A 24377-nucleotide genomic window follows, 5' to 3' on the forward strand; every position below is an offset into this window, starting at 1 on the left:
TTCATCAACAGCAATATGCTTTCTGTAACTGAACCCACTGCACGTAATCCTGATCTGTGTGTGTGTGTTAGGGTCAGACCAATACAACTGTAAATAAGTTCCCGAGTTAGAGCTGAGCACTTCTGATGATTCTATTAAAGGAGCAGTTCATCCACAAATCAATATCTGAGTTTGTGTAACATGCGGTGACAGTGAAGTGAGTCCAAATTTCTCCGTGATAACTGACGATCACAGGAACATGTACCAACCAAAGCACAGACAAGTTTTCTGAATCCCAGGGTCCATGATTATCTCCTGGAAAAACATTCTCAGGATATCTAGACACCACTTATGTCAGACAATTATAAACACAGGGAGATAGGCACATTCCCACTTTACAGAATTTATAACTTCAAACTTTCTTTCCTGTAAAGAGGCAAAAAAAACAACTTCTGTTGCAAACAGTCAAAAAGTGACTCAACATCACACTGACATTTGAAATGATACAAACGATTAACTATCCATCCACCTAATCTCAAGACAAAACCAATGTTCCTTACTTAATTTTCATTAAACTAAATAGTCCACTACAAATAATTTCAACTTTAACGTCATCGGCTGGATATAACCTATTGACACCGAAGCCTGCAACTTTGTAGTCTATTGTTTTTTTCGCTCATGTCCCCCTCTCTCTCTCACACATACGTAAAAGGATAATGTATTCACTACTCTACTGACACAAAGTCCAAAATGTTATGTTAATGATTGACCTATGGATAACAACCACTATCATGTAGCTTTAGAACACTCATGTTATGGCTTTTTTCCCAGATACAATAATTCCACATAATTCACAATAAAATACCCAATTAGTCACTACTCTAGTCTCTGCTCAGTTGTCATTAACTGACAGAAACCTCTGTGTCATATGGTTCAATGCTCTTGTAACCCACATGGATACCAGACCCATGTATGTCATTTAGAGAGAGTTACCGGCTCCCACCACAAGGTGGCACGCTAGCCCTGCATTCATAATCACGACCACATAGCGTGTGCTCGTCCTGAGACTCACCCGAGACATTGACCCTGAGTGCTGCTCGTTGAGTGAGCTGACGAACCTGGGTATGAAACGTGATGTAAACCTCATAAATTAATGATTAATCCCCACGTAGGATATTGATAAATCTCTTGTTTATTAGTAGAGAGCTTTGTGCGTTGTGAGAGAGAGAGAGCGGAGCTGCTTCAGCGTGGAAGCCTCTGTGGACTCCGGTAAGAGCAATGCTACATGCTAAGAGGCTAGCCTCGTTATTAGCTTGTTGATGTTAGCTCAGATGAACATGCTGCTTACTGAGGTACTTTCGTAAAACTAATCGGAGTTAAAGGAATGTACCAAATGTTTAAACCCACCGTGGTACTATTGTATCATTGTGATATGTGGAAAATTACTTCTAAAAGGTCGCTAGCTACTGCGCTAACGCTAGTCGCGGGGAGCATTGCTAAAGTTAGCTCAGATATGGGCGGCTGTGGCTGAGGGGTAGAGTGGTCGTCCTCCAACCTGAAGGTCGGCGGTTCGATCCCCAGTCTGAACCATCTGCATGCCGAAGTGTCCTTGGGCAAGATGCTGAACCCTCAATAGCCCCCCATAGAATAACAAAGTGCTGCAAGTAGATGCACTGTATGAATGTGTGTGTGAATGGGTGAATGTGAAACTGTACTGTAAAGCGCTTTGAGTGGTCTTCATCAGACTAGAAAAGCGCTATATAAATACAAATCCATTTACCATTTACCATTTAGATATACTGTGGTGTTCAATATAGCTAATGTGTAGCTGGCAAAACTACCATGCCACCAGCATATTTAATGATAGAGACAGAGATGGACTATGATGTCAGGTTGTAATAATATCAATCTGATATAATTTACTGTGTATATAATGTGATTAATTCATGGAGGTCATTTAAATATTCATGTTGAGTAAAAAGGAGTGAATTGATACAGTTCATTTACACATAAAAAGATAAATATTGCTTAAGAATATAAACACTGCTTATAGAGATAAATAAGTCTATTTATGTTAAATACAAGTACATGATGAATAATTGTGTTAAAATATTTGTACCGTAAATGTGTACATCGCCATTTACAATGATTGGAACAATGTACTGCATTTAGATATGTATCTGCAGAGAATCAGAGTAAGAGTAGTAGAAGTCATGTGATGAATATGGATAATTGATATCTATTTTCTGCACCATGCGTGTAGATTGTTTTTTTTGCTAGATCAGGGATTGATCAGTATTCTGAACTAGTGTCGTCACGATACCAAAATTATGACTTCGATACTATACCTGCCAAAATATCACGATACTCGATACTTTCGATACGATACCACAAATACGATACAATACCACAAATACATGATACTGGTATATTTATCTATGATAGTAATAAATAAAACATCTGTAGGGTTCCCTTTTTTACCATCTTGTTCCTGCCCAGCTTTTTGAACACTTAACAAATGGCATTCATATTAGTATTAGCCTACAGAAAGATATTAATGAAAACTACATAGTGACATCATAGCATTGATTATATACGGCTATGCAGGCCTATTGTCCGTATCTGACTATATGACTACATAGTTATTTCCACAAGAGTTTCATAATTTTACAGATGTGTGTTTGAGGTGAAAAAAAAGTAAAAACATGCCACCTGAGCGAGTGGGGGCGGGGCCCCGGGGTGTGTGTGTGTGCGCGCTGCCTGGGAGCGGGCGCGCGCGCGCAAACACACACACACACCCCGCTCCTGTTTTTTTCATGCTGGTCTGATACGATGCTGATTTGACAAATGAACGTGACGTTCCGGTTCAACATATGACACTGCACAGGGAGCGCTGCAGAGGGGCCGAGGAGCCGCGCGCTGAGACCCCCCCACCCCCCACCCCTGGCTCCGTAGAAACAATGACTTGTTTTAGTGTTCCGCCGTGAAAGAGATGCGGACGTCAAAGCATTAGTTCTCGCATCTCGCCCCACCTGTTATGTCTCCGCCCGGTCGCGCCACACAGTTTGAGAGAGAATCACTTTCAACAAGCCGAGGACGGTCGGCTCGGCCATGTCTCCGTGAGATCACTCACTGTGAGTGACGGCTGCCTGTTGCATGTGTGAGAGCTGGGTAGCCCCGCCCCTCGCAGTCAATGCATGCAGGCAGCGGGACAGAGAGCGGAGCAGAGAGTGCGCTCTGACTGCTGCTATTTTAATAAAGTACCGGTACTAAAAATATGCTAAACCGTATTGTTTTTAACGTAAGGGTACCGCGGTACCTTTCTAGTACCGGTACACCGTGCAACACTATTCTGAACCCTTGGTGGTTCAGTGGCGAGCCAGGCGATTGACAGCGGACGGAGATCGGGATCCACTCCGAAGACCAAAGACATCTATTCACTTTCCTTTGATACAGATAAGAACGTTCACCGTAAAACCTTCCCGGGTAGTAGAACGAACACAGGGTTGAAACCCTATCTTCTGATATAGAAGAAAAGACACTTTTCTTTGAACTTTATTTTATTATTTCATTTTGTTATTTTATTGAAAGAGCTCTATTTTTGTTTTTGTTCCTATTTCCATGCACTGCAAAATAATCATAGCTTGTGAGGCAATAAATGATCACTGTTCAATTTCCAGTCAGAGTCCAGCTTTCTGAACCTAGGGGAATGTGGGTCGCTTTCTTCCATTAAGGTTAAAGGCGCTACGTAAAACTTGGCGAGCCAGCCAGGAGTTGGTTTAAATCCTTTGAACGTGAGGTTGAGCAGTGTGACAATTTATTGTATTTTCTGTGAACATTGACGCCATTTAAGTTGCATAAGACTGCGGCGACAATACAAACATGGATATAGTGATATCTGAAAATGTTAAAGTGCCTAATTCACTGCTAGAAAGTGGTGTAACTGGTAGTGATGTAGATAATGAAGTAATTGACTACTTGGGACAGTATGGTAAGATCGAAAGGGTAATCAAAGTTACGAGCAGTCAAGCTAAGTTCCAACACACAACTATAGTGGAATACAGTTCAGGTGGAGCTATTGGGTATCTTAAAGATGCCTTACCTGTTGATAGACCCTCCAGTTTCCCGAACATTGTCCACCACATTGAGCTCTTGTCTGAGCTGTACACAGCCAACAGAGGTTCCACCTTAACTCAGACTTACCTAAGTGAACTGAAGGATGTTGCTCAGCTAAGCGGAGCAGATTTTGAAAGGGTTTTGCTAGATGAACTAGCAAGGATTCAAGAATCCACCAAATCTAAGACAACTGAACCAGATGCACCAACAATTAATCAGGAATCTCAACACACTAGCCCTGTACACATAGTTGATTCAACTCCTATTAGCATGGGTGACAATCAGACCCACCCCCATGAACGCAGCGGTGTCATCCCCTCCTAGGAACCCGACCCAGTACTTACCTTCTGAACATCTCTCCACTCCAGAGATACAAAAAGTAGTGGTTGAGCATGTCATCAAGACCAGTGATTTTCCTCTCCACTATCATGGTAACACCCGACTCAGACCCTTCTCAGGCAGAATCCCCTGTCCCAGTTCAGAGTCTGATTATGACACGTGGCGCAGCAACGTTGAGTTTTTCCTTGCAGACCCTGCCATGTCTGCCACACACACAACCAGGAGAATGGTTGAGAGCCTTTTTCCCGCCTGCCGCCACCATGGTCAAACGCTTCTCCCCATGAATATCTTGCCCTACTTGACTCTGCTTATGGTATCATTGATGACGGCGATGAGCTTTTTGCAAAGTTCTTGAACACAAACCAAGACCCTGGAGAAAAGCCTTCAGGCTATTTGCAGCGATTGCAGACAGTCTTGAGCAAGGTCATCAAGAGAGGTGGTTTGACTGCTAGTGATTCAGATCGTCAGCTGCTTAAGCAGTTCTGTAGAGGCTGCTGGAATAATGGTCTACTTACCAGTCTTCAGCTTGAACAGAACAGAAGAATAACGCACCTCCCTTTTCAGAGTTACTCCTTTGGGTGCGTTCTGAGGAGGACAGACAAGCTGCTAAATCCAGCAGGATGAAGCAGCATTTTGGAGCAAAAAGAACAAAAGTCCAGTCAAACACACTCTTGGTGGAAGACTATGCCACTGATGATGACGTAGCAACAGCTGCCCCCTGTGATCCGCAAAAACTTGAAAAACAAATGGCGAAGCTACAAGCCCAAATAGGTTCTTTGAAAGCATCTTTAAGCTCAAGCCAAGCGTCTGCTAGGCCAGGTCAGAAACAGAAGGCTAAGCCCAAAGCCAGTTGAAGAACATCCTTTGCTTTCTTCAGAACCAAAACTTATCAACAAGAGGCCCCGCCCATGGTACTGCTTCAGGTGCGGCGAGGATGACCATATCGCGCCTTCCTGTAACATTGAGGCAAATCCTGAGTTGGTTGAAAAGAAGCGCAGAGAGCTAAAGCAAAAACAAGAAGTCTGGGAACAGAATTTAAACTGAATGCAGTTTTTTTTTGTTTTTTTTTAATCTTAAACCAAACGTTTTATTTGTATAGATATGATAATTCATACATGTCGATACCGTGTTTAACGATGACATCATGTGAATACAACAACGTTAATATAATAACATCCAGTAGAACAATCAATAACCTCAAATACACAATCGTAATGTGACACCAACAAATAAACAGTGTTTGTCCACTGGATAAAAAAAAATATATAGCTTGAATTATTTAGAATAGTAACAATCAATTTTACAAATATAACACACTAACAAGCTATTTATTGAGCTATAAAGTATAAAGGAATGAGTAATAACTATAAAGTTACATTAAAATCCTTCCGAACAAGTTAACAATAACTCTCTACTTCGAACTTTTAAGAAAACTATTAACGTTAGCACATCTGACTGCTTCTACAAAATGCTGCATGTGCACGTGTGACTCATAACTACAGACACAGTAGCATTCGTTAATACCTCTGACAACAATACTATAAAAACTACTCTTTTCCTTGTCTTCTCCTTTGTCTTTGTCTCCTTGTTAGTCTTCTTGTTCGTCGTCCTCGTCCTGGCCTTTTCTCTCTTCTGAACTCGTACCACTCTCTTTTCATGTGATCCTCCTCTTCATCCATCATGAAATCCTGCGATTGCCCAGGAACGGTTCGGCCTCGTCAGGAATGTAGCGGGACAATGGGCTGCACTCCTTATGTGGCACCAGGTCCCAGTTGTCCCGGAGTCGTGTAAACAATGTAACATCTGGCGAGCGGGATGTCTCCACCCTGAGGTCGGTGAAAATGTGGCTGAGGAGCACCTCTCCTATGTGGTGCCGGCACCCGGACCATAGCAGTGGTCAACCCAGTGAGAGCTGGATGGCAATGCAAGCTGCTGTGAGATGGCCAGTGTTTGACGCGGTGGTGTCAAATGCCATGTTAACAACCTGATCGGTGCAGCACCACCCCTGCAGCAGCTTGCATGTCAGCCGGGCGATGATCATTCCGCATGGCTCGTTAGTTCCCTTCATGTATGCTGGCACACCAAGCAGTTTGAGCCGCTCCGCATCTCCAACCATCACTGTCAGACGCTCCTCCAACTGGTGCACATTGGTGAGCATCGGCGTCAACTAGCTGTCCCAGTGCAGGGTGCACATGGGAGGGGGTGTCCACTGCTCGTGCTGTTCGTCACTGATGGCCACCTGACTCCTCGATCAGGCCGCGGGTGAAGTCAGCCTGCTGCATTGGTGTGATCTTCAACTGTGTAGCCAGTGACACAAGACTCGGCCGGCTGAGGATGTCTGATGGAATGAAAGCTGTGGTGCCAGTCTTCTAACACTTGCGGGTGGGTTTGTTCTCCGTCAGTGGAGCAGCTGTTTCATCGGCGTTGCAATCATCATAATAACCCCAAAGTATGCAAATAAATGGGTTGGGTCCATCTCATTCCAGCTTTCCACGAAAACACGCTGTCCCCCAAATTAGTGCAGAATGATTTACGTAATGAAAAGTCCGTAAGAAGGCTTGATGTCACTGCTATCCGTGTCGGCCCTGGTTGCATCCTTATTACATTGGTAGCCATGCGATTTCATCAATTTTTGACATCCATATGTTGGCTGCTGATGGCCTGGCCTGGATTTGGGACTGGCCGCAGATTAACTTTTTATGAGCTGGCTGATGGTCAATCTCATCCTACCTTGTGGCTTCAAAATAGGTTGGAAGAACACAACAAATGTCAAGAATAGAATAAGGCCCATAGTACAGGCCAAAATGATCTCCAAAACATTTAGCTAGCTAGCATTAGCTAACGATGAGGTAGCATAGCTAAGTTATGCTAGCTATTGATAGCTAGCGAGTAAACTGTGTGCAGTTCCACCTCTAGATCACCACCTATCGCAAAAATATTTTGCATTTATTGTTTTTGCATGAATGGTAACACTTTGAGCACCCAGACAGATCAATATGCTGGAACTCTGTTTTTTGATGCACCCTAGTCTTCGTGTTCGTCGTCCTTTTTCTGGCCTCTTCTCTCTTCTGAACTGGTACCACTCTCTTTTCATGTGATCCTCCTCTTCATCCATCATACCAAAGTAAAGCTCGATCCCTTCCCTCTCTGCCTCTGAGTAACTTGACTCATTTTCCTCCTCCTCCTCGCAATAGTCGTCCTCCTCCATCTCTTCCAAGTCTTGGTCATTGGAATCCTCTTTTGTCATATTTTTCTCCTCCTGCTTCTTGTCCAAGTGACTGGAATCCATGATATTTGCTAGACAACACGAGCCTCGGATTTGTAATACACTGGTTACTAGGCTTGAAGGGCGGAGATGAGGCCAACCTTGTTCCTGACTCCCTAGAGCTCAAGCTGATGCTCAAGGAAAAGAAAAGGTTGGAAGTGAGAAATGGTCTTTTGTATACAACACGTCAATCAGAAGATGATGTGACTTACCAGTTCGTTGCCCCCAAGTCTCTTTGTGCTTCCATTCTCAAGTCCTTACATGAGGATATGGGACACATGGGTTTGGAAAGGTTAGAACAAGGTTCTATTGGCCGAAAATGGCTGCAGATGTGGAGAAAAAGATAAAGTCATGCGGGCGTTGTGTCAGAAGAAAGACGCAACCAGAAAGATCAGCACCTCTTGTGAACATCCATACAACTCGCCCCATGGAATTGGTATGTATTGACTACTTGTCCCTAGAGCCGGACAGTCACAATACTAAAGACATCTTGGTCATCACAGACCATTTTACCAAATACGCGGTTGCCATACCGACAAAAGACCAGAAGGCTACGACGGTCGCCAAAACCCTTTGGGAGCAGTTCTTCGTGCACTACGGCTTTCCTGAGCGGCTGCTAAGTGATCAGGGCAGGGATTTCGAGTCCCAACTCATCAAAGAACTCTGCGCCCTTGCAGGCATCACAAAGGTGCGCACAACACCCTATCACCCAAGAGGAAACCTCGTAGAGAGGTTTAATCGAACCCTGTTAGGCATGTTGGGAACCTTAAAGGACAAGGAGAAAAGTCATTGGCGGGATTTTGTAAAACCACTTACCCATGCCTATAACTGCACCAAGAACGATGTCACAGGCTTCAGTCCATACGAATTGATGTTTAGGCATCTACCTAGATTACCTGTGGACATTGCCTTCTGCTTACCTGTGAAAGATGGCTCTCCCAAATCCCATTCTCAGTATGTAAAACACCTGAAAGCACGCCTCGAGGAGAGTTATCAGATTGCCACCAGGAACTCACAAAAGGTTGCTGACCGAAACAAACGCCGCTTCGACAAGGCAGTGCGAGAGTCGACACTAGAGGAAGGAGATCAAGTGTTATTGAAAAATCTGAGGTTCCGGGGTAAACACAAGCTTGAGGGCAAGTGGGAGTCCACTGTGTACAAGGTTCTGGGAAAAGTGGGAGACATACCTGTGTACAAAGTAGGGATGCACCGATCCGATATTTGTATCTGTATCGGTACCGATATTGAAGAAATTTCTAGATCGGGTATCGGTGACAATGGTGGTGTTCAATATAGTTAATGTGTAGCTGGCAAAACTACCATGCCACCACCATATTTAATGATAGAGACAGAGATGGACTATGATGTCAGGTTGTAATAATATCAATCTGATATAATTTACTGTGTACATAATGTGATTAATTCATGGAGATCATTTAAATATTCATGTTGAGTAAAAAGGAGTGAATTGATACAGTTAATTCAGTTAAAAAGATAAATATTGCTTAAGAATATAAACACTGCTTATAGAGATAAATAAGTATTTATGTTAAATACAAGTACATGATGAATAATTGTGTTAAAATATTTGTACTGTAAATGTGTACATCGCCATTTACAATGATTGGAACAATGTACTGCATTTGGATATGTATATGCAGAGAATTAGAGTAAGAGTAGTAGAAGTCATGTGATGAATATGGATAATTGAAATCTATTTTCTGCACCATGCGTGTAGATTGTTTTTTTAGCTAGATCAGGGATTGATCAGTATTCTGAACCCTTGGTGGTTCAGTGGCGAGCCAGGCGATTGACAGCGGACGGAGATCAGGATCCACTCCGAAGACCAAAGACATCTACTCAATTTCCTTTGAACGTTCACCATAAAACCTACCCGGGTAGTAGAACGAACACAGGGTTGAAACACCATCTTCTGATATAGAAGAAAGGACACTTCTCTTTGAACTTTATTTTATTATTTCATTTTGTTATTTTATTGAAAGAGCTCTATTTTTGTTTTTGTTCCTATTTCCATGCACTGCAAAATAATAATTTCTTGTGAGGCAATAAATGATCACTGTTCAATTTCCAGTCAGAGTCCAGCTTTCTGAACCTAGAGGAATGTGGGTCGCTTTCTTCCATTAAGGTTAAAGGCGCTACACTCTGAAAAAAAAAGTTGGGAGGTGGATGTTTCATTAATTGAGATTTATTTTGTCAAATTACATTTTTAAAGCCAAGAATGACCTTTCACATGCAATCTGAAAAACATGTTCCTGACATCTTCAGATCACTGGACGCCTTACGGACTCACAACCTCACTGATGTTTCAACTGACTCTGTGGGTGAACTAAGCCTTTACTTTTGACTGAGTTGTATTAGTGGAACAACTCCATGTGCCTGATTCCTCTCAGCACTCGGCAGAGGTCTGATCATGATTCTCATGTCAAACACATGGCATCTGAAGTCCAAAGTCATAGTGATTGAACCCTTGTGATAATAACTGTGTGTGTGTGTGTCATCACAGTTTATCTCTATCCAGTAGCTCCTGCAGTTCATTCTGGATGTCCTCTGGCAGCTCCAGTGGAGGCAGGTCATCCAGACACAGGTCTTCCTGAGCAGGCATCTCCAGCGGTGGCAGCTGGGGGATTGCAATCTCCTTCCCCTTCCCTGTGCTTTTCCTCTCCTGCCCACCCCCTGTTCCCATAGCACCGCCCGCATGCGGGAGCACCCAGAGCTCGGAGCGCTCCACAAAGTCCGCTGCCTCGGAGCTCAGCCGGGTATTTTCTGATCGCAGCCGACCGTTCTCGGCCACCAGGCGTTGGTTTTCATCCATCACGTGTTCGACCACGCGCCGCAAGTCCTTGATGGTGGTCTGTTGTTCTTCCAGGCGAGTTTTGTCATCTTTAGTGGTCTTAGAGCCAGGGCACAGTGGAGTCAAAGGCTGGCAGCCCCCAGTCTGCCGAGTCTGAAGCTGGTAGAGTAAGGTGTCATACTCCCGATCCCTGATTCCTTCACACTCTGCAGCTGAAAGACCTTCGGAGCCTTGGGGCTGGCCTGCAGGCTGGGCTTGGGCATGAAGGGCAGAGCTGCTGGAGGGCTGCACCAGGCCTGTTCGGGCCTTCGTTGCCTCACGGCGAGCTTCTCTCTTCCAGCGCTCTTGGATCAGTCGCTGCTGTTTGATATGACTGTCCCTCTGAAGCTCCATGGACAGATGAGCCTACAGACACAAGTATTAAATGGTAAAATGGTTATTTGCAAACTGCTAAAAACAGTGAAGATTTTTTTTGTAATGGGAGTCAATGGGAACCTTCATCAAAGGACTTTGATGAAGTCGATGCAAAAATTCTTAAAACATAACTGTGCTCTGTTTTTACAGTACCGTGGTTACAGATAACTTTAGCACTTAAGATACATATTTAATGTTTTAATGGCAGGTCTCCACCCCACTCCTGTAGTAAGTTGCTGCTTGCAGCCTGGCACTGAGTATATAGGCTGGTGTGTTTGTACATTGCATGTGCAGCATCTGCTGTATCAATCAATTCCATTTTATTTGTATAGTGCAAAATAATAATACACATTATCGCAAGGCACGTAACATTAACATTAACTGAATTTTCGTATTTCCAATATGCCACTGTTGTTTTGAAACTTTAACGGTGTTTTCTTTTTAGTTAGAACTTGAAGGCTACATAGCCACTGTTGCTTTTATTGTTCAAATATTTCTTATAAAGAAGGGTATGTTGAAATCTTGGGAATTCTTCTTTTGTTTTTTCAGTAGTACCTAGTATTCTGGAATTTCCTGATATCGGTATAAACTACTAATTTGGGTATCGTGACATCCCTAATTAGTACATGATATTATAAGGTAACTTGTTGAGATCTTTAGCAGAAAATAGCCGACAAAACTGATAACACAACCTATGGTTGTCCTGCATCAGGTTAAGAAGTTACATGTGACACTCATTAACACTTTGGTTGATTAACAGTATACCTACACTATTATTACCTGGTTCTTCATTATTGTACCTGCCAATAAAAATCCAAGGTTTCTTGCATATACATTCATTAGGCTTCTACATTCTTTTTCACTCAACTAATTTGAGCAACTTCCTTACTGAACCTTAACTAAATTATAAAAAAACAGGGTACACTGATATTCTGGTTCTGATTTTAGTTGAAGGCGTTGTTTAAAGTTCCAATAAATAGTAATACTAATATCAGTCAGGCTAAAAGCATAAAATGGTGAATTGAGTTACAGAGGTTACTGAACTGAACAACACACACCCACGAGTGTCTCACCTGCTCACACTCTGTTGTCTTCATTGCATCTGTTAAATGATCTGGGGACAAAAAGACAGAGGGCGATTAACAACTTTGCCTGCAGCCCCTTGAGTTCCAACAGTCTTACGCCGGGTTTACACCGGACGCTGAAGTGACGCCAAAGCGACGCATAAGCGCAGCGCCAAGCCTTAAATAACAGCTGGCTCCCACCCACTCCCATGTTGAACCTTTGTGCGGGTCCCACCGGACGCTGAAGCGATCGTTTCGGCGTCAAGTCTATTTTTTGCGCTTGACTCGAGCGTATCGAGCCAGGAAACACAATGAAAAATGATTTTAAACGATATTGATGAAATATTTTATGATATAAATGATAAAATATGCATCCAATAGTTTGTATTCCCCTTCTGTTGTCCTGGAGTTTTAATTTTATCAATCACATTATTAAATGTCGCACTCTGCCCCTCCACTACAGACACACAAGCAGTCATAAAGATAAAAAGAGAGAGGGGGGGGGGGTCTACGTACTCCCCTCATAGGCATGAGTGGAGAATACGTAATTTACCCTCGACACCCGACATTGAACGGAGCAAACAGCTGAGAAGTTCTTGAAGATGGATTGCATTAAATTAATAATTGAAGTGGAGAAGTACAGTGAGCTGTATGATCCTCTGCACACTCTACAACACCAAAAAGGACAAATGTTGGGACGCTGTAATGTTGGGGCAACAAGTGACTATATGCTTTTATACTACTGGGTCAACGGGTGATATTATTAGCGCTGCCCGGCGCTTCAGCGTCCGGTGTAAACAATCAAGCGCCGGCGCGCAAGGGATTAGCACGGCGCTTTGGTGTTGCTGCCGCGTCCGGTGTGAACCCGGCGTTACACCAAAACAGATAGAAACGACAAAAGGGGCAAAATGTAAAGGCTCTAAAACACAGACGTACTTAATTTGGTAATGTGCATCATAACTATAAAACCTGCAGCTTGGTGCACAGTGGAGTCATAAAGTTTTTAGACAGAGGTAGCTGCTGTTTTTACTCGAGCACTGCACTGAAGATTAGACAAAGACTAAGAAGTTAAAGTGTTGTTCTCTTTCATTTGAGGGTGCTCATGTCCACATCAGGTAACTACTGCACTTTAAATGTACAGATGGTGGGAGTCAGAAACATGTAGGAAAAGTTAGCATTAAACATTATTACATCTGCCAAGGAGGTCATGTGTCCACCCCTGTCTGTTGGTTATAATTTGTTTTTAATTTTTTCCGTAGGATTACGCAAAAACTACTGAACGGATTTCCATGAAACTTCAGGAAGAATGGGACACAGGGCAAGAAAGAACCAGTTACATTTTGGCGCTGATCCAAAGGGGAGAAGAAGTTTTTATCACTATCTCTTTAACTTTGCAAGAAACATTGTTTTGTATTTAACATTTTCACCAAGTTACAAGGGAATAATGCATGAATCTAGATTAGAAAAAAAAAGATCGATAATGTAGACCTTGGGGTATGTATGTGCTCTGCTGGGGGGCATTTCATTATTTACTACTTGGTTGCATGGTCACAACACACAGCAAGTAGGCCCAGAACTTGCTGGAGCTATGACATATCCCATCTTGCCAGAAAACACCTCGGGAAGCTGTCTGGAGGAGCTGCCACTGCGACTTGACCCCAGATAAGGACAGACAGACGGATAGAGTGACAGGCAGAACGAACGACTGACTCTGGTGGGGACAGTGTTAAGTGCTGTGTCAGTGTCATTCAACATACCTGCTGCTTTTCCATGGCAGGATATAGCCTCCTCATACTTTCCTGCCGATACCAAACGGTCTGCCTTTCTGCACTGCTGATGAGCCTAAAGAGAGTGGAGGGAACAAGGGGAGAAGGACAAAGAAAGAATTGGACACAGCTAAGTTAGAGGTATCAAAAATAGAGAGGAGAAGGACTGTAATGTGTTAAATGGAAGCAGAGTGCCCAGACTTTAGGAAAGAACAATCAGAGGAAATGAGTGGCAAAGAGGTAAGAAAGGACAGACAGGTGGGAATGGGGCAAGAGATGTTTGGTTCAGTATGTAATGTAATACATTTGTAAATGACAAATGCATTTATACAGCACTTCTCTAGTTGTATTGACCACTCAAAGCACTTTGCACTGTAAGTCACATTTACCCATCCGCACACACAGGAGCATTTTATCTGTACTTGAAGAGAAGTTTCTGATTGACCTTATCAGATGGGAAACTATGATTTGGTGTTTTACATCAGTAAACCTTTGTGAGTAAAAACCCAGCAAGACTAATTTATCAAAACACTAGTTATACAAGGACCAGAAAAGACTTATTTTCAGCTTTGCACAGAGTCTCCCATCCACTGCTAGTTCTGTGTTAATCAGAGCTTGGTAGACTAATAACTAATTGCTATAAAGAAGTTACAATGAAAGCTGAAAGTATGTAGGATTACTGTTAAGCCTTACTTGCCACAATTCTTTCCTGTCCCTGTTCCCAAACCAATCCCCCTCCCCGTGTCAGAGGTGCTTAAAGGGATAGTTCACCGCAATTTTTTTATTCACTCATGATCTGCTCACCACTATGCCGATGGAGGGTTGGGTGAAGTGTCCACAAAACACCTTAAGAAGTTCAGGACATTTAGGCTTAAAACATGGTGTTAATCACGCTGTTTCAAGTCAAATATAAATTCCGTGTCTTGTGGACACTTGGATGACACCATACGGGCAGAATGGAGTCATTTTATGTTTTTTATGTTTTTTTACGTGGAAGAAGAAGTCGTCTGGGCTATAACACTGTTTACCCTGAACCTCCTTAAGTGTTTTGTGGACAAACAGCTAATGAAACAATCAAAAAATACTCAAACAGAGAATTGACAAAGATGTAGAGATAATTAAATTAATTTCAAAGCGTGTCCATCCCTACTTCTGATACTCTTATGAGCAAACAGTGCACACAATATTAAAGTAGCAACTTTAAATTTTTAGCCAAAGCTCGAACATTTCACCGTTTAAAGTAACCTAAGTAACTTGTCTGTAGTTTTTTTTTGTACCGCATTTGCATTTTACTGATGACTTGTTTTAAATATTATTTTAACTTGGGACTTCAGCATTGATATTTGATACCAATGCCATCACTGTGCATAGCGTTGCTCCTTATTACCTCCCCCAAGGTGGTGATGTTTTCGTCTGTGTTTGCTTGGTTGTTAATTACCAGGGTTACACTAAAACTACACTACTTCCATGAAACTTGATGGAAGGATTCGGTATAAGTCGAGGAAGAACCAATAGAGTTTTGGCTACAGATCCAGATCAGGGGCGCGTTCCAGGATTTTTTTTGCGAGATAGTGTTAAATGAAATTCTCACAGTTTACCAGGCATCTTTTGGGGCGGATATCTTTACGTGTGTGCAATTTGGCGATTTTTTATTAAATTTAAGCAGTCCATTGAGCCTTGGGGGAGGTATGTGCTCTTCTTTTGACAGCATGTTACAGGCCTAACTCAAACTAGGGGTCATATACTAGATCTGGTAATTAGTTTGGGAGTTTTGGTGGAGTGTGAAAAAAAAGGTGTTGATCAAAAAACGTTGAAACGTTTACATGACTGTAAGGCTGGATTTTTTCAGAAAGAACAAATGCTCTTCTTTGAGTGTTACAACAGATGGGACACAAAAACCAAGCCGATCAACCCCTAACCCACTATCACTGTCATGTGATGATGAAATAAGGGGACATGACTGAGAAGAACTGAAGATTAACTCCTGTAGAGGTCCTCACCCTTGGATAATCTATAACAAGCAGCACTGGAGGTGACTCATGAAATAACAAGTAAACAATACACGTTTATTTTTCCTTTAGATTATCACCCACTCAACACTTCTTGTGGAACAGATAACTTGTCTCGAGTTTAATGTCAGTGCCAGTAATGTCTATGTACTTAATGACAATAACTATAATACAGATTATATACAGTACTACTGAGGTGTAGTTCAGTGTCACTGTGACTGTGTGTACTACTGAGGTGGCGTTCAGTGTCACTGTGACTCTGTGTGGATGATGTTAGGACCATGTAAAACAACTATTAATCATTACACAGCTTTGCAAACAAGTTAACAAGTAACACACTGGTCCCTCGAAGCTAACAACAACTTATGTCGGTGAACCAGAGTAATATAAACTGACAATGGACACTCCGACTTCCTGTTCTGTCGAGGACAAAGCCGACACGTAGCCTCATGTGTAAGAGACAACAACACGGCCACAGCGACGCGGTTAGCCGCTAACTTCCAGTGGGAGCTAGCTAAGGTAGCTAACCTCTGCGAGCCCCTAGCTTCAGTAACGTTAGCCTGTTATTGCAACATCAAGTGGGGGAACTTACGAGGTTGAGCGAACTGTCCACGACCTCCATGGAGTCGATTGTTCGAAGGGTCCCGCTGCATGAAAGGTGTCTCTGTCCCGCGCCGACTGTCATTCACACCGCGGGTCAGAATCTTCCAAATCCAGTCAGAAGTAAATTACAGTGAGAGGAGCTCAGGCACAGCCAGGCTGCGTCAACACGTCCTGACGTCACGGTGGTCACTCGACGCCGCGCCAAGCTTCCGGGAAGTTAAAAGGTTTGTTAAAATTAAAAGCCTTAAAATCTGTCAGTTCAAAAATGAACTTACATGAACATGCTTTTGACACATCTTTTTATCTACAAGTAATGTCCAAATCCACAACCTGAGCAGTAGAGCATCAACCAGGAACTATGTGTCTTGGTTTTTTTTTTGTTTTTTTTTTTTTAATCTAGCGCAGATCTATCTATATAAAAAAAAGTAATATACAAGTAATAATATACAATAAGGAGGCAGAAAACCCAATTAGCTTATTATAATGCCTGACCCTAAATAGTGTTAAAATTAAAAAAATATATAATCTTTAATTAGAAAATACCAAATTGACATTAAGGATAATATTATGGCTTCCCGAGTCAGCAAATTGACATTGACATTTGAGCCCAATAAAAACAAACAAAACAGTCAAAGCAATACAAAAGCAAATTGTGTGTATGTGGTGTGTAGATGTGTTGGGGTGTGTGTGTGAGGGGGGTGGGCGGGGTGCATTTAAACATGCATTGCATATTTCCATAGAAAACAATACATAAAGGAGGACAGTTAAATAGTCTTTAACTTGTATTTTGTGTATTTATTATTTTGGCTTTTATTGTGATGTTGAACGGAAGTTATTCTGTCTCACGTCCCAACCTGTTTTGTTTTCTCATGGGGAAGTGAATTCACCTCTTCTTGTGGTTGGTGGGCTTCAAATCTCCTCATACAGATAAATACACGGACTTGAACGGGTTGTGTGTTCGGAGCAGAACGTGTATTTAACGCCAGAGGACTCCGGTCAGTGTCCTCCTCTCCAGCGGTGTCCGTCTGACAGGTTCAGCTAAAAAGCGGGACATTGAACGTAGCACAGATGTTGATGAAGAAGAGAGGCCACGCGTGTCTGATCGCCTCCGGTATGGGCACGCTGGTCCTGTTGATGATGGTGCTGTACGGGACCATCGGCTCCCAATCAGGCAGCAGCTCCAGCCTCAGACGGGACTACCAGCTGCTGGGCAGACCTCTGTACAAGCTGGACCTGGGCTGGCCCCGGAACCCGGAGCTCTTCACCGGGGCCGTGTTTGCTGTGGCAGTCGACCAGTACGCTGGTGTAGTGTATGTGGCACAGAGAGGTAAATACACTCACCACACAACAGCAAATCCACTCAGAGCACTTTGTGTGATCAATATGTTTGTACACAGGTAAAAGCATTATTTCACATTTGTGGATGTGAACCCTGATGTGAAAATACATTCGGGGACTTTCATGGGAATCCTCGGCTGAAAACTTGAAATATGAATATATACCTGTACTTAAAGGAATAGTTCACCCAAAAATGGAAATTCACTCATTATCTACTCACCACTATAGTGATAGAGGCCCGGGTAAAGTGTTGTGAGTCCACAAAACACTTATAGAGTTTCAGGGGAAAACAGTGTTGCAGACAAAACCCATACAATTGAAGTAAATGGTGGCAGCTTCTTAAAACTTTAAAAAAAAACTGAAAACAACATTAAATGCCTCCACTCTGTGGTGTCATCCAAGTGTGTGTAAGTGACGACATTGCAATTCGACTCGAAACGGCGTCATTCACACCATGTCTTTTGCCTAAATGTCCTCTCAGTGGACTGAAATAAAGTGAACCTGAATTAGAGGCAGTTATGTACCCACTATATTCTATTATATAGTTGTTTAAAACCCCCAACATGCAGAATATTATTGTTGTGCTGTTTTTGTTTCCCTCTGCTGTTCTTTTCTCAAGGGAAAATCAAGTGGATAATAAATGTTCACTGAGTTTTTGCCTTTGTTGTATTGCAGGTGATGGTGTGCCCAAGGTGCTGGTGTTCACTACAGATGGAGATTTCCTCATGTCCTGGAACAACACCACACTGGAGATGCCTCATGGGATATTTTTAGCAGATGCAGCCTCATTAAACCCCACTCTTTGGATCACAGATGTGGGGAATGGCCCGCACGGACACTGCATCAAACAGTACTCACCATCAGGGAAGCTCCTTCAGGTAACAGCTTTATCGTTTTTTAGCAGTTTGTTCAGGTTCCCCCTGCTTGATTTACATTTGAGTATTTAAAACATTTTGTAAAATTCGCCAGTCTGTTGCTTGTTTTTGATTATTTTCTTGTTTGTGGCAGGTGCTTGGCACACCAGGGAACCCAGGTTCTTCGTTGAACCCTCTGCAGTTCGACCAGCCAGCCGAGATCTTCGTCCATAGCTCCGGGGAGATGTACATTGTGGACGGTGATGGTGGAATGAACAACCGCCTCATCAAGCTTTCTAAAGATCGGGAGGTGTTGTGGATGCACGGAGAGATAGGACAAGGCCTGGCTCAGTTCTACATCCCCCACAGCGTGACTGTGGATAACAACTTGAGGGTGTGGGTGGCCGACAGGGGCAACAAGAGGATCCAGGTCTTTAACTCCATCACAGGAGACTGGCTTGGGACGTGGGGGAGCTGCTTCACGGAGGACGCACCCTACTCTGTGCGTCTGACCCCCGACAAGAAGTACTTTGTTGTTGTCCAGCTCAACACCAATCAGATTTCCCTGCTGGATGCACCACCAGTGGGTTTAATTGGCCAGTGCAAAGTGGTCAGTGTAATCCAGCTGGCTGATGATGTGAAGCCCCACCTGGTCGACCTGGACCTAAAGACTGGAGCTCTGTATGTGGCTGAGATCGGAGCTCAGCAGGCTCAGAAATTCACCCCCTTCAGTCTGGGTGTGAATTTTCTGTAGAGCTGCACTGGGCTTTAAGTGAAGAATTAACGAAATAATTAACTTTAAAATGGACAAAACATTTTAACACAAATTCTAATGTAATTTGCAGTCATGTGAATCCAGTTAACTGCATGTCTTTGGACTGGGAGGAAGCAGAGTAGCTGGCACAACCCACACAGATACAGAATGAACATGCAAAGTCCACACAAATTTGAAATGGTTCAGCTCACGTCACACTCATATCATCACATTAAATATAGTGAAGTCAAAGAAAGAGGCTCTTGTTTATGGGCTTGTGGTGCCTGGGAATCCTATTCAAAAATCCACCCACAATGCAAAACTATCAGAATAATATTAGATGTATTAAAAGTAACCGTAATTGGGACAGGTCCCCTGACTAAGCATTTGCTGGCATAAATAGTCCATAATATTCAGTATTTACTACTCCAATGTAATTCGATGGGTGTTATTGACACCAGTGACAACAAAGTATTTATTTGACAGTAAAATAATGTATTGTTTAATTCAGATTCCATCCTTTAGTTTTAGGAAAATGCTTATGTAAAGTTTGAAACAACGACTTCTACTAAAATAAATGAATATGCAGGTAAATAAAAGCAGGTTTCTCCACAACAAATAAGGGCATCATGATATTTGTTGTTCATATAAACCAATAGTTATCAATAATTGCTAAATGAACATATGGTTGATGGGTATACTGTTTTGTGAAGTTATGTGCCATTATTATTACTTTCCTTGACATTGCAATGCTTGCAAGGCTCTGACCTTCTCTTAAAGGGATAGTTCACCCAAAAAGGAATTTTCTCTCAAAACGGTGTCTGTTACACCATGTTTTTAGCCTAAATGTCGGATGTCTAATTTGACTGCCGGGGCTTACAGACACTTGGACGACACCGAACGAGCAGTATGGAGGCATGTTGTGTTTTTTTCTCTTGTTTTGGACTTTCAAGGAGGAGTCACCAGTTACTGCAATTATATTGGATTTGGCTGCAACGCTGTTAACACCTGAAACTCTTCAACCACCCCTCCATCGCATTGTGGGGTAGATAATGAGTGAATTATCATTTTTGGGTAAACTATCCCTTTAAGCAGAGGCTTTTCTCCACTGCAGACACTTTAAAACCCTTTTGTGCTTTTTGCCACTTCAGCCTTTAAAGGACGATGTGGAGTCCTGTCAACAAACAAACGTTTTGAACCAGGTAGGTATTGAACTCCTGCATTGTTTATAGCCATGTTTCCTAGTTTGCAGTTGTCTTCCTCCAGGGATATTCCTTGTCATGTTACCGCCACGTGTTGATCAGGAATATCGTGATGCAATTGGGATGACTGTGCATTGTGCCACATAGTGTGTGTGGCCCAGAGACAAAACAGGGACCCACAATGCTACTAAAGGTGTAAAACTCAACAGGGAACCTGTTTAAAGACGTTTGTATAATTGTATGGGTGCACATGTATAAAAGGCTAGAACTGAACTGTTTTGCACACAGTCTAATGAGTTGTCTGTATATATCATTGAACCCAACAGCACTTCATAATAGAGAATTGATTCATTCCTCCTGATGAATTATTATGTTGTATTGCTTTCTCTCAGTAATCTTGATGTATATGTATATTACTGTCTTGCTGTATATATCTGTGATCTGAGATAATCATTACTGTGACAAGTGTATTGTAATAACTGTTCTCATGAGAGTAATTTAACTGAGACATTAAGTGAAATAGAAAGTGATACAGGATTTGAAGCCACTTACTGCTGTTAGTTGGACAGTCCTCCAGCAGAGCAACATCACAGATGACCAAAGGAAACTCTTTTCTGGTATTCTAGTAATCTGGACAAAGTAAATTTCCAAAGAGTAAATGTTTCCTGTAAGATATGTAAGTGTTTCATATGGTAAAAGGACACTCCACCAATCTCCACATCAATTCATTTGAAACGGGCTTTGTCAAATCAAGGAAAATGCTGAGAAAAACTAATCTTACTTCTCTACCTTAAACCACAAACACACCTTTAATGAGTTATGTGTTAAAACATTTTGAGGCATTTTCCTAGCAAAATTTTTTTGATTTCAACCATTTGTGAGACCATTCTTTGTTTTTTTCTCAACTCTGTAATATGTTACATTTGAAGACGATCTGGGAATTGATTTGTTTCTGCCTAACTGTATTTGAAGGAGTTTTTGATTTTGAAGTGATCCAGATGTTCCTATGTAATGTTATTGATGCTTTTACCAACACTTAATTAAATTCCCAAAATTTAGAGTGAAAGAAATTCTTAATTTACATGTTTATAATCAGACCAGACTGTTTTCTGATGATGAATTAATTATTGCATTATCTTAAAATAGGAAAGATGTCTTTGTAGTGTCATATTTAAACTGTTTTCTTTTCTTAATACAATTTCAATATAAGCATCATCTGATCTGTTCCAAAGATGCACTTTTCTGTTCTGATTTACTTTGGAAAACGACTGTTTTATAATGAGGTGGTGTTTGGTTGGACTGGTGTTTGGATTAAATCCTAAATCACATCTTGGTCTGCGTGTGCACTAAAATGTATATGCATGTATTTCTTTGCATACAGATCTTTGAATTCTTTCCTTTTATTTATTAATTGTTGGAAAGCATTTTAAAACTTTCCTCCAATAAAAATATCGTTGTTTGTGTGAAACTGAAAAAGAATCTTGTTTGTATAGTGTGTACTTGGCCGACATCACCGGACCCCACTGGAGGCAGCCAGTTGCTCAATCCCTCAGATGTCAGGTCCAAACCCTGGGATGAGGACAAGAAAGGAGGATGAGTCATGTAACTATGAGGAGGAGGACCCAGCACTGCTCTCCCAAGTGGACCCAGCAACTTTGTTAGCATCTCTGCCCTCCCCCTGCACTGGTGAAACCCCCTCAGGATAGTTTCACTGCAGGTTTTGCCACCCATCATCATACCAGAGAAGGACAAACAATGTTCCACCCTCAACTGAGCCTATTTTTGCTTTTGCCAATCGAGAGTGGGACACTATCAGCTAAGCCAGTGGCAGTGGTGTATGAGGAGGCTGCATTAGAGCCGACACAGTCAGAGCTGTGAAGAGTCTAAAAGGGAAAAATTACACTTGCCGTGCTCCTACCATATCACACTAGTGATGCATACGTGGTGCGCTGGCTAGCAACAAGTCTTTCCTGATGGGCTGTGTGGACAAGCTCCCCCACCATCACACCAACTGCTGGTGGATCAATTACTGGAGGTTCTTGCTGTTGGTCATGCTGCTGGTCATGACACATCTGCTTTCATCCCCTCCTCAAGTTTATTAGTAGCAGGCCTATGGTTGATATTGTTGCTGTTGGGAATGCGTCCGAGCAGAGAACCCCCTGCGGTGTTGAGTCTGTGTGAAAGGCAAACTGTGGAGAAAGTCCAGACCCAATTTTCGAGAGTTCCTGAAAACGTCTCTATAAGAACAACTTTCCTATAAATAATGTCCTGTCATCTGCCATCACAAGCTGCTACAACTGACATTGGTCCACAAAATGTTTCATCACTTTGCCCCATTATTGCGTAACTGGCAAGTGATGGTATCTATGACCACTGTGTGGTAACCTTACAGGCAGGAAAGCCTGAGGTCCTCCTGCCTGCTGATGATAGCTGCAGAAATCTGACACGGGTGGATCACTTACTGGCTCATTGAGAGCAGGTCATATGCGAGACACGAATGGAGCTTCACGACATAGCTGCACTGGCAGCGATTCGGCCGCCATGTTGCCGAAACCTTTTGTGAACAAGAAGAATGTTCAGTGTTCCTTTAAATTCTCCTCATCTGAGAGCTGACACCCAAAGTGTGGCCAATGTGCCACTGCCCCACAGGACAAAAGGGTTTTGATAATTGTGGTCGCACCACAGACTGTCTTGGTGCCAGGTGGTTCCTGGGTCTATAGTTCAGATGTCATTGTTGGAGCAACGTAATCGCCATTTCTTTACTCAAGCCACATATTGGTAAAGTTATTGCATGATCGTGGTGGCAGCTGATCATGGACTATGATTACAACAAGATTGCTTGGATAACAATATGCCTTCTCACATATACTACCAATCACTGACTCTTCCACTGCAATTGTCAATGCTGCTCCCTTCATCTCTATCAGAAAAACTGTTTCTTCTAATCAATGATGTAAATACTGATATTATGTTGATGTGTTCAGATTTAGATTCCTTTATTGTCCCACATATGCCAATCATGCTACATGCAATGGGGAAATTCCCCCTCTGCTTTGAACCCATCGGTAGGTGAACACAGCACACAACACACACAAGGGCAGTGGCCGTGGGCAGCTATTGGAAAGCGCCCGGGGAGCAGATGTTAAATGGGAAAAAGGCGCTTACGCAGTAGGATAGGGAGAGGAATGTCCATTGGTCGTTCCTTTTGGACTTGAACAGATCCATGTATTTTCTTTTGTTGTAAACACTTTTCTTTTTGATAGTTTTTCCTTACTCTTGTTGAGGGTTAAGTACAGAAGATTTCGCACCTTGTTACACCCTATTAGACAAATTGTGATTTGTGAATATGGACTAAACAAATAAAATTTGATTGATTGGTTGATCAATTGAGTTGCTGTACTGTTGGAATAGCTGTACTTGTGAAATGTGTAAATGTGAAGGCTATTTTCGATAACCCTAACCCTTTTTTATTGTTATTTTTATACTCATTTTGAAGTTCTATATGTTCTATATTTTCTTGTTGTGTAGTTTACCTCAGTTTAAATTATTTGGAAGAATATGATCAGATATATCTGCTGAGTGATTTAAAGAAAATTACGGTAATATTTGTATCTCAGACTGATAAACCACGAACGTTAACAATAACTTTTGTAACTTCACTCTGCACCATAGACTGTTTATAAAAGGCTCTGAACGCAACGTCCAGCACACAAACAATAAAAAAGTAGGAGAGGAGGACTCACTATTGACAAGGAGTAATTCTGAAGTAGCTCTGGACCATTAACACAGGCCAAGGTTTACAATGAGCACTGCACCAGCCCTTTAAATTACTTACTACCCCTTGTATTAGGGCCCGAGCACT

At 42.3% G+C, this 24377-nt stretch overlaps 2 protein-coding genes across 2 annotated transcripts; one reads left to right on the plus strand and one right to left on the minus strand.

Moving 5' to 3' along the window:
* Positions 1-9889: 9889 nt before the first annotated feature.
* nrbf2b (nuclear receptor binding factor 2b) lies at positions 9890-16549 on the minus strand. The gene is made up of 4 exons (XM_061094666.1): positions 16357-16549; positions 13747-13831; positions 11999-12039; positions 9890-10916 (listed from the first exon to the last, which is right to left on the minus strand). The coding sequence occupies exons 1-4, from the start codon at positions 16447-16449 to the stop codon at positions 10218-10220; spliced, it is 918 nt and encodes a 305-aa protein (XP_060950649.1). The 5' UTR covers positions 16450-16549; the 3' UTR covers positions 9890-10217.
* Positions 15751-21843, plus strand: LOC133027614 (NHL repeat-containing protein 3-like). The gene is made up of 4 exons (XM_061094665.1): positions 15751-15787; positions 17246-17694; positions 18381-18583; positions 18714-21843. The coding sequence occupies exons 2-4, from the start codon at positions 17436-17438 to the stop codon at positions 19311-19313; spliced, it is 1062 nt and encodes a 353-aa protein (XP_060950648.1). The 5' UTR covers positions 15751-15787; positions 17246-17435; the 3' UTR covers positions 19314-21843.
* Positions 21844-24377: the final 2534 nt, after the last annotated feature.

This window comes from Limanda limanda, chromosome 21, assembly GCF_963576545.1.
Source record: "Limanda limanda chromosome 21, fLimLim1.1, whole genome shotgun sequence".
In the NCBI taxonomy this organism is placed as follows: Eukaryota; Metazoa; Chordata; class Actinopteri; order Pleuronectiformes; family Pleuronectidae; genus Limanda; species Limanda limanda.

Bases quoted from the DNA above. Each gene is read 5' to 3' on its own strand.
- nrbf2b (XM_061094666.1), bottom strand. From the start codon at position 16,449: ATGACAGTCGGCGCGGGACAGAGACACCTTTCATGCAGCGGGACCCTT. The intron at 13,832-16,356 runs GTAAGTTCCCCC...CACTCTCTTTAG, and splicing joins TGGACAGTTCGCTCAACCTC to GCTCATCAGCAGTGCAGAAA. The intron at 10,917-11,998 runs GTGAGACACTCG...TTGTGTCTGTAG, and splicing joins AGACAACAGAGTGTGAGCAG to GCTCATCTGTCCATGGAGCT.
- LOC133027614 (XM_061094665.1), top strand. From the start codon at position 17,436: ATGTTGATGAAGAAGAGAGGCCACGCGTGTCTGATCGCCTCCGGTATG. The intron at 17,695-18,380 runs GTAAATACACTC...GTTGTATTGCAG, and splicing joins AGTGTATGTGGCACAGAGAG to GTGATGGTGTGCCCAAGGTG. The intron at 18,584-18,713 runs GTAACAGCTTTA...TGTTTGTGGCAG, and splicing joins CATCAGGGAAGCTCCTTCAG to GTGCTTGGCACACCAGGGAA.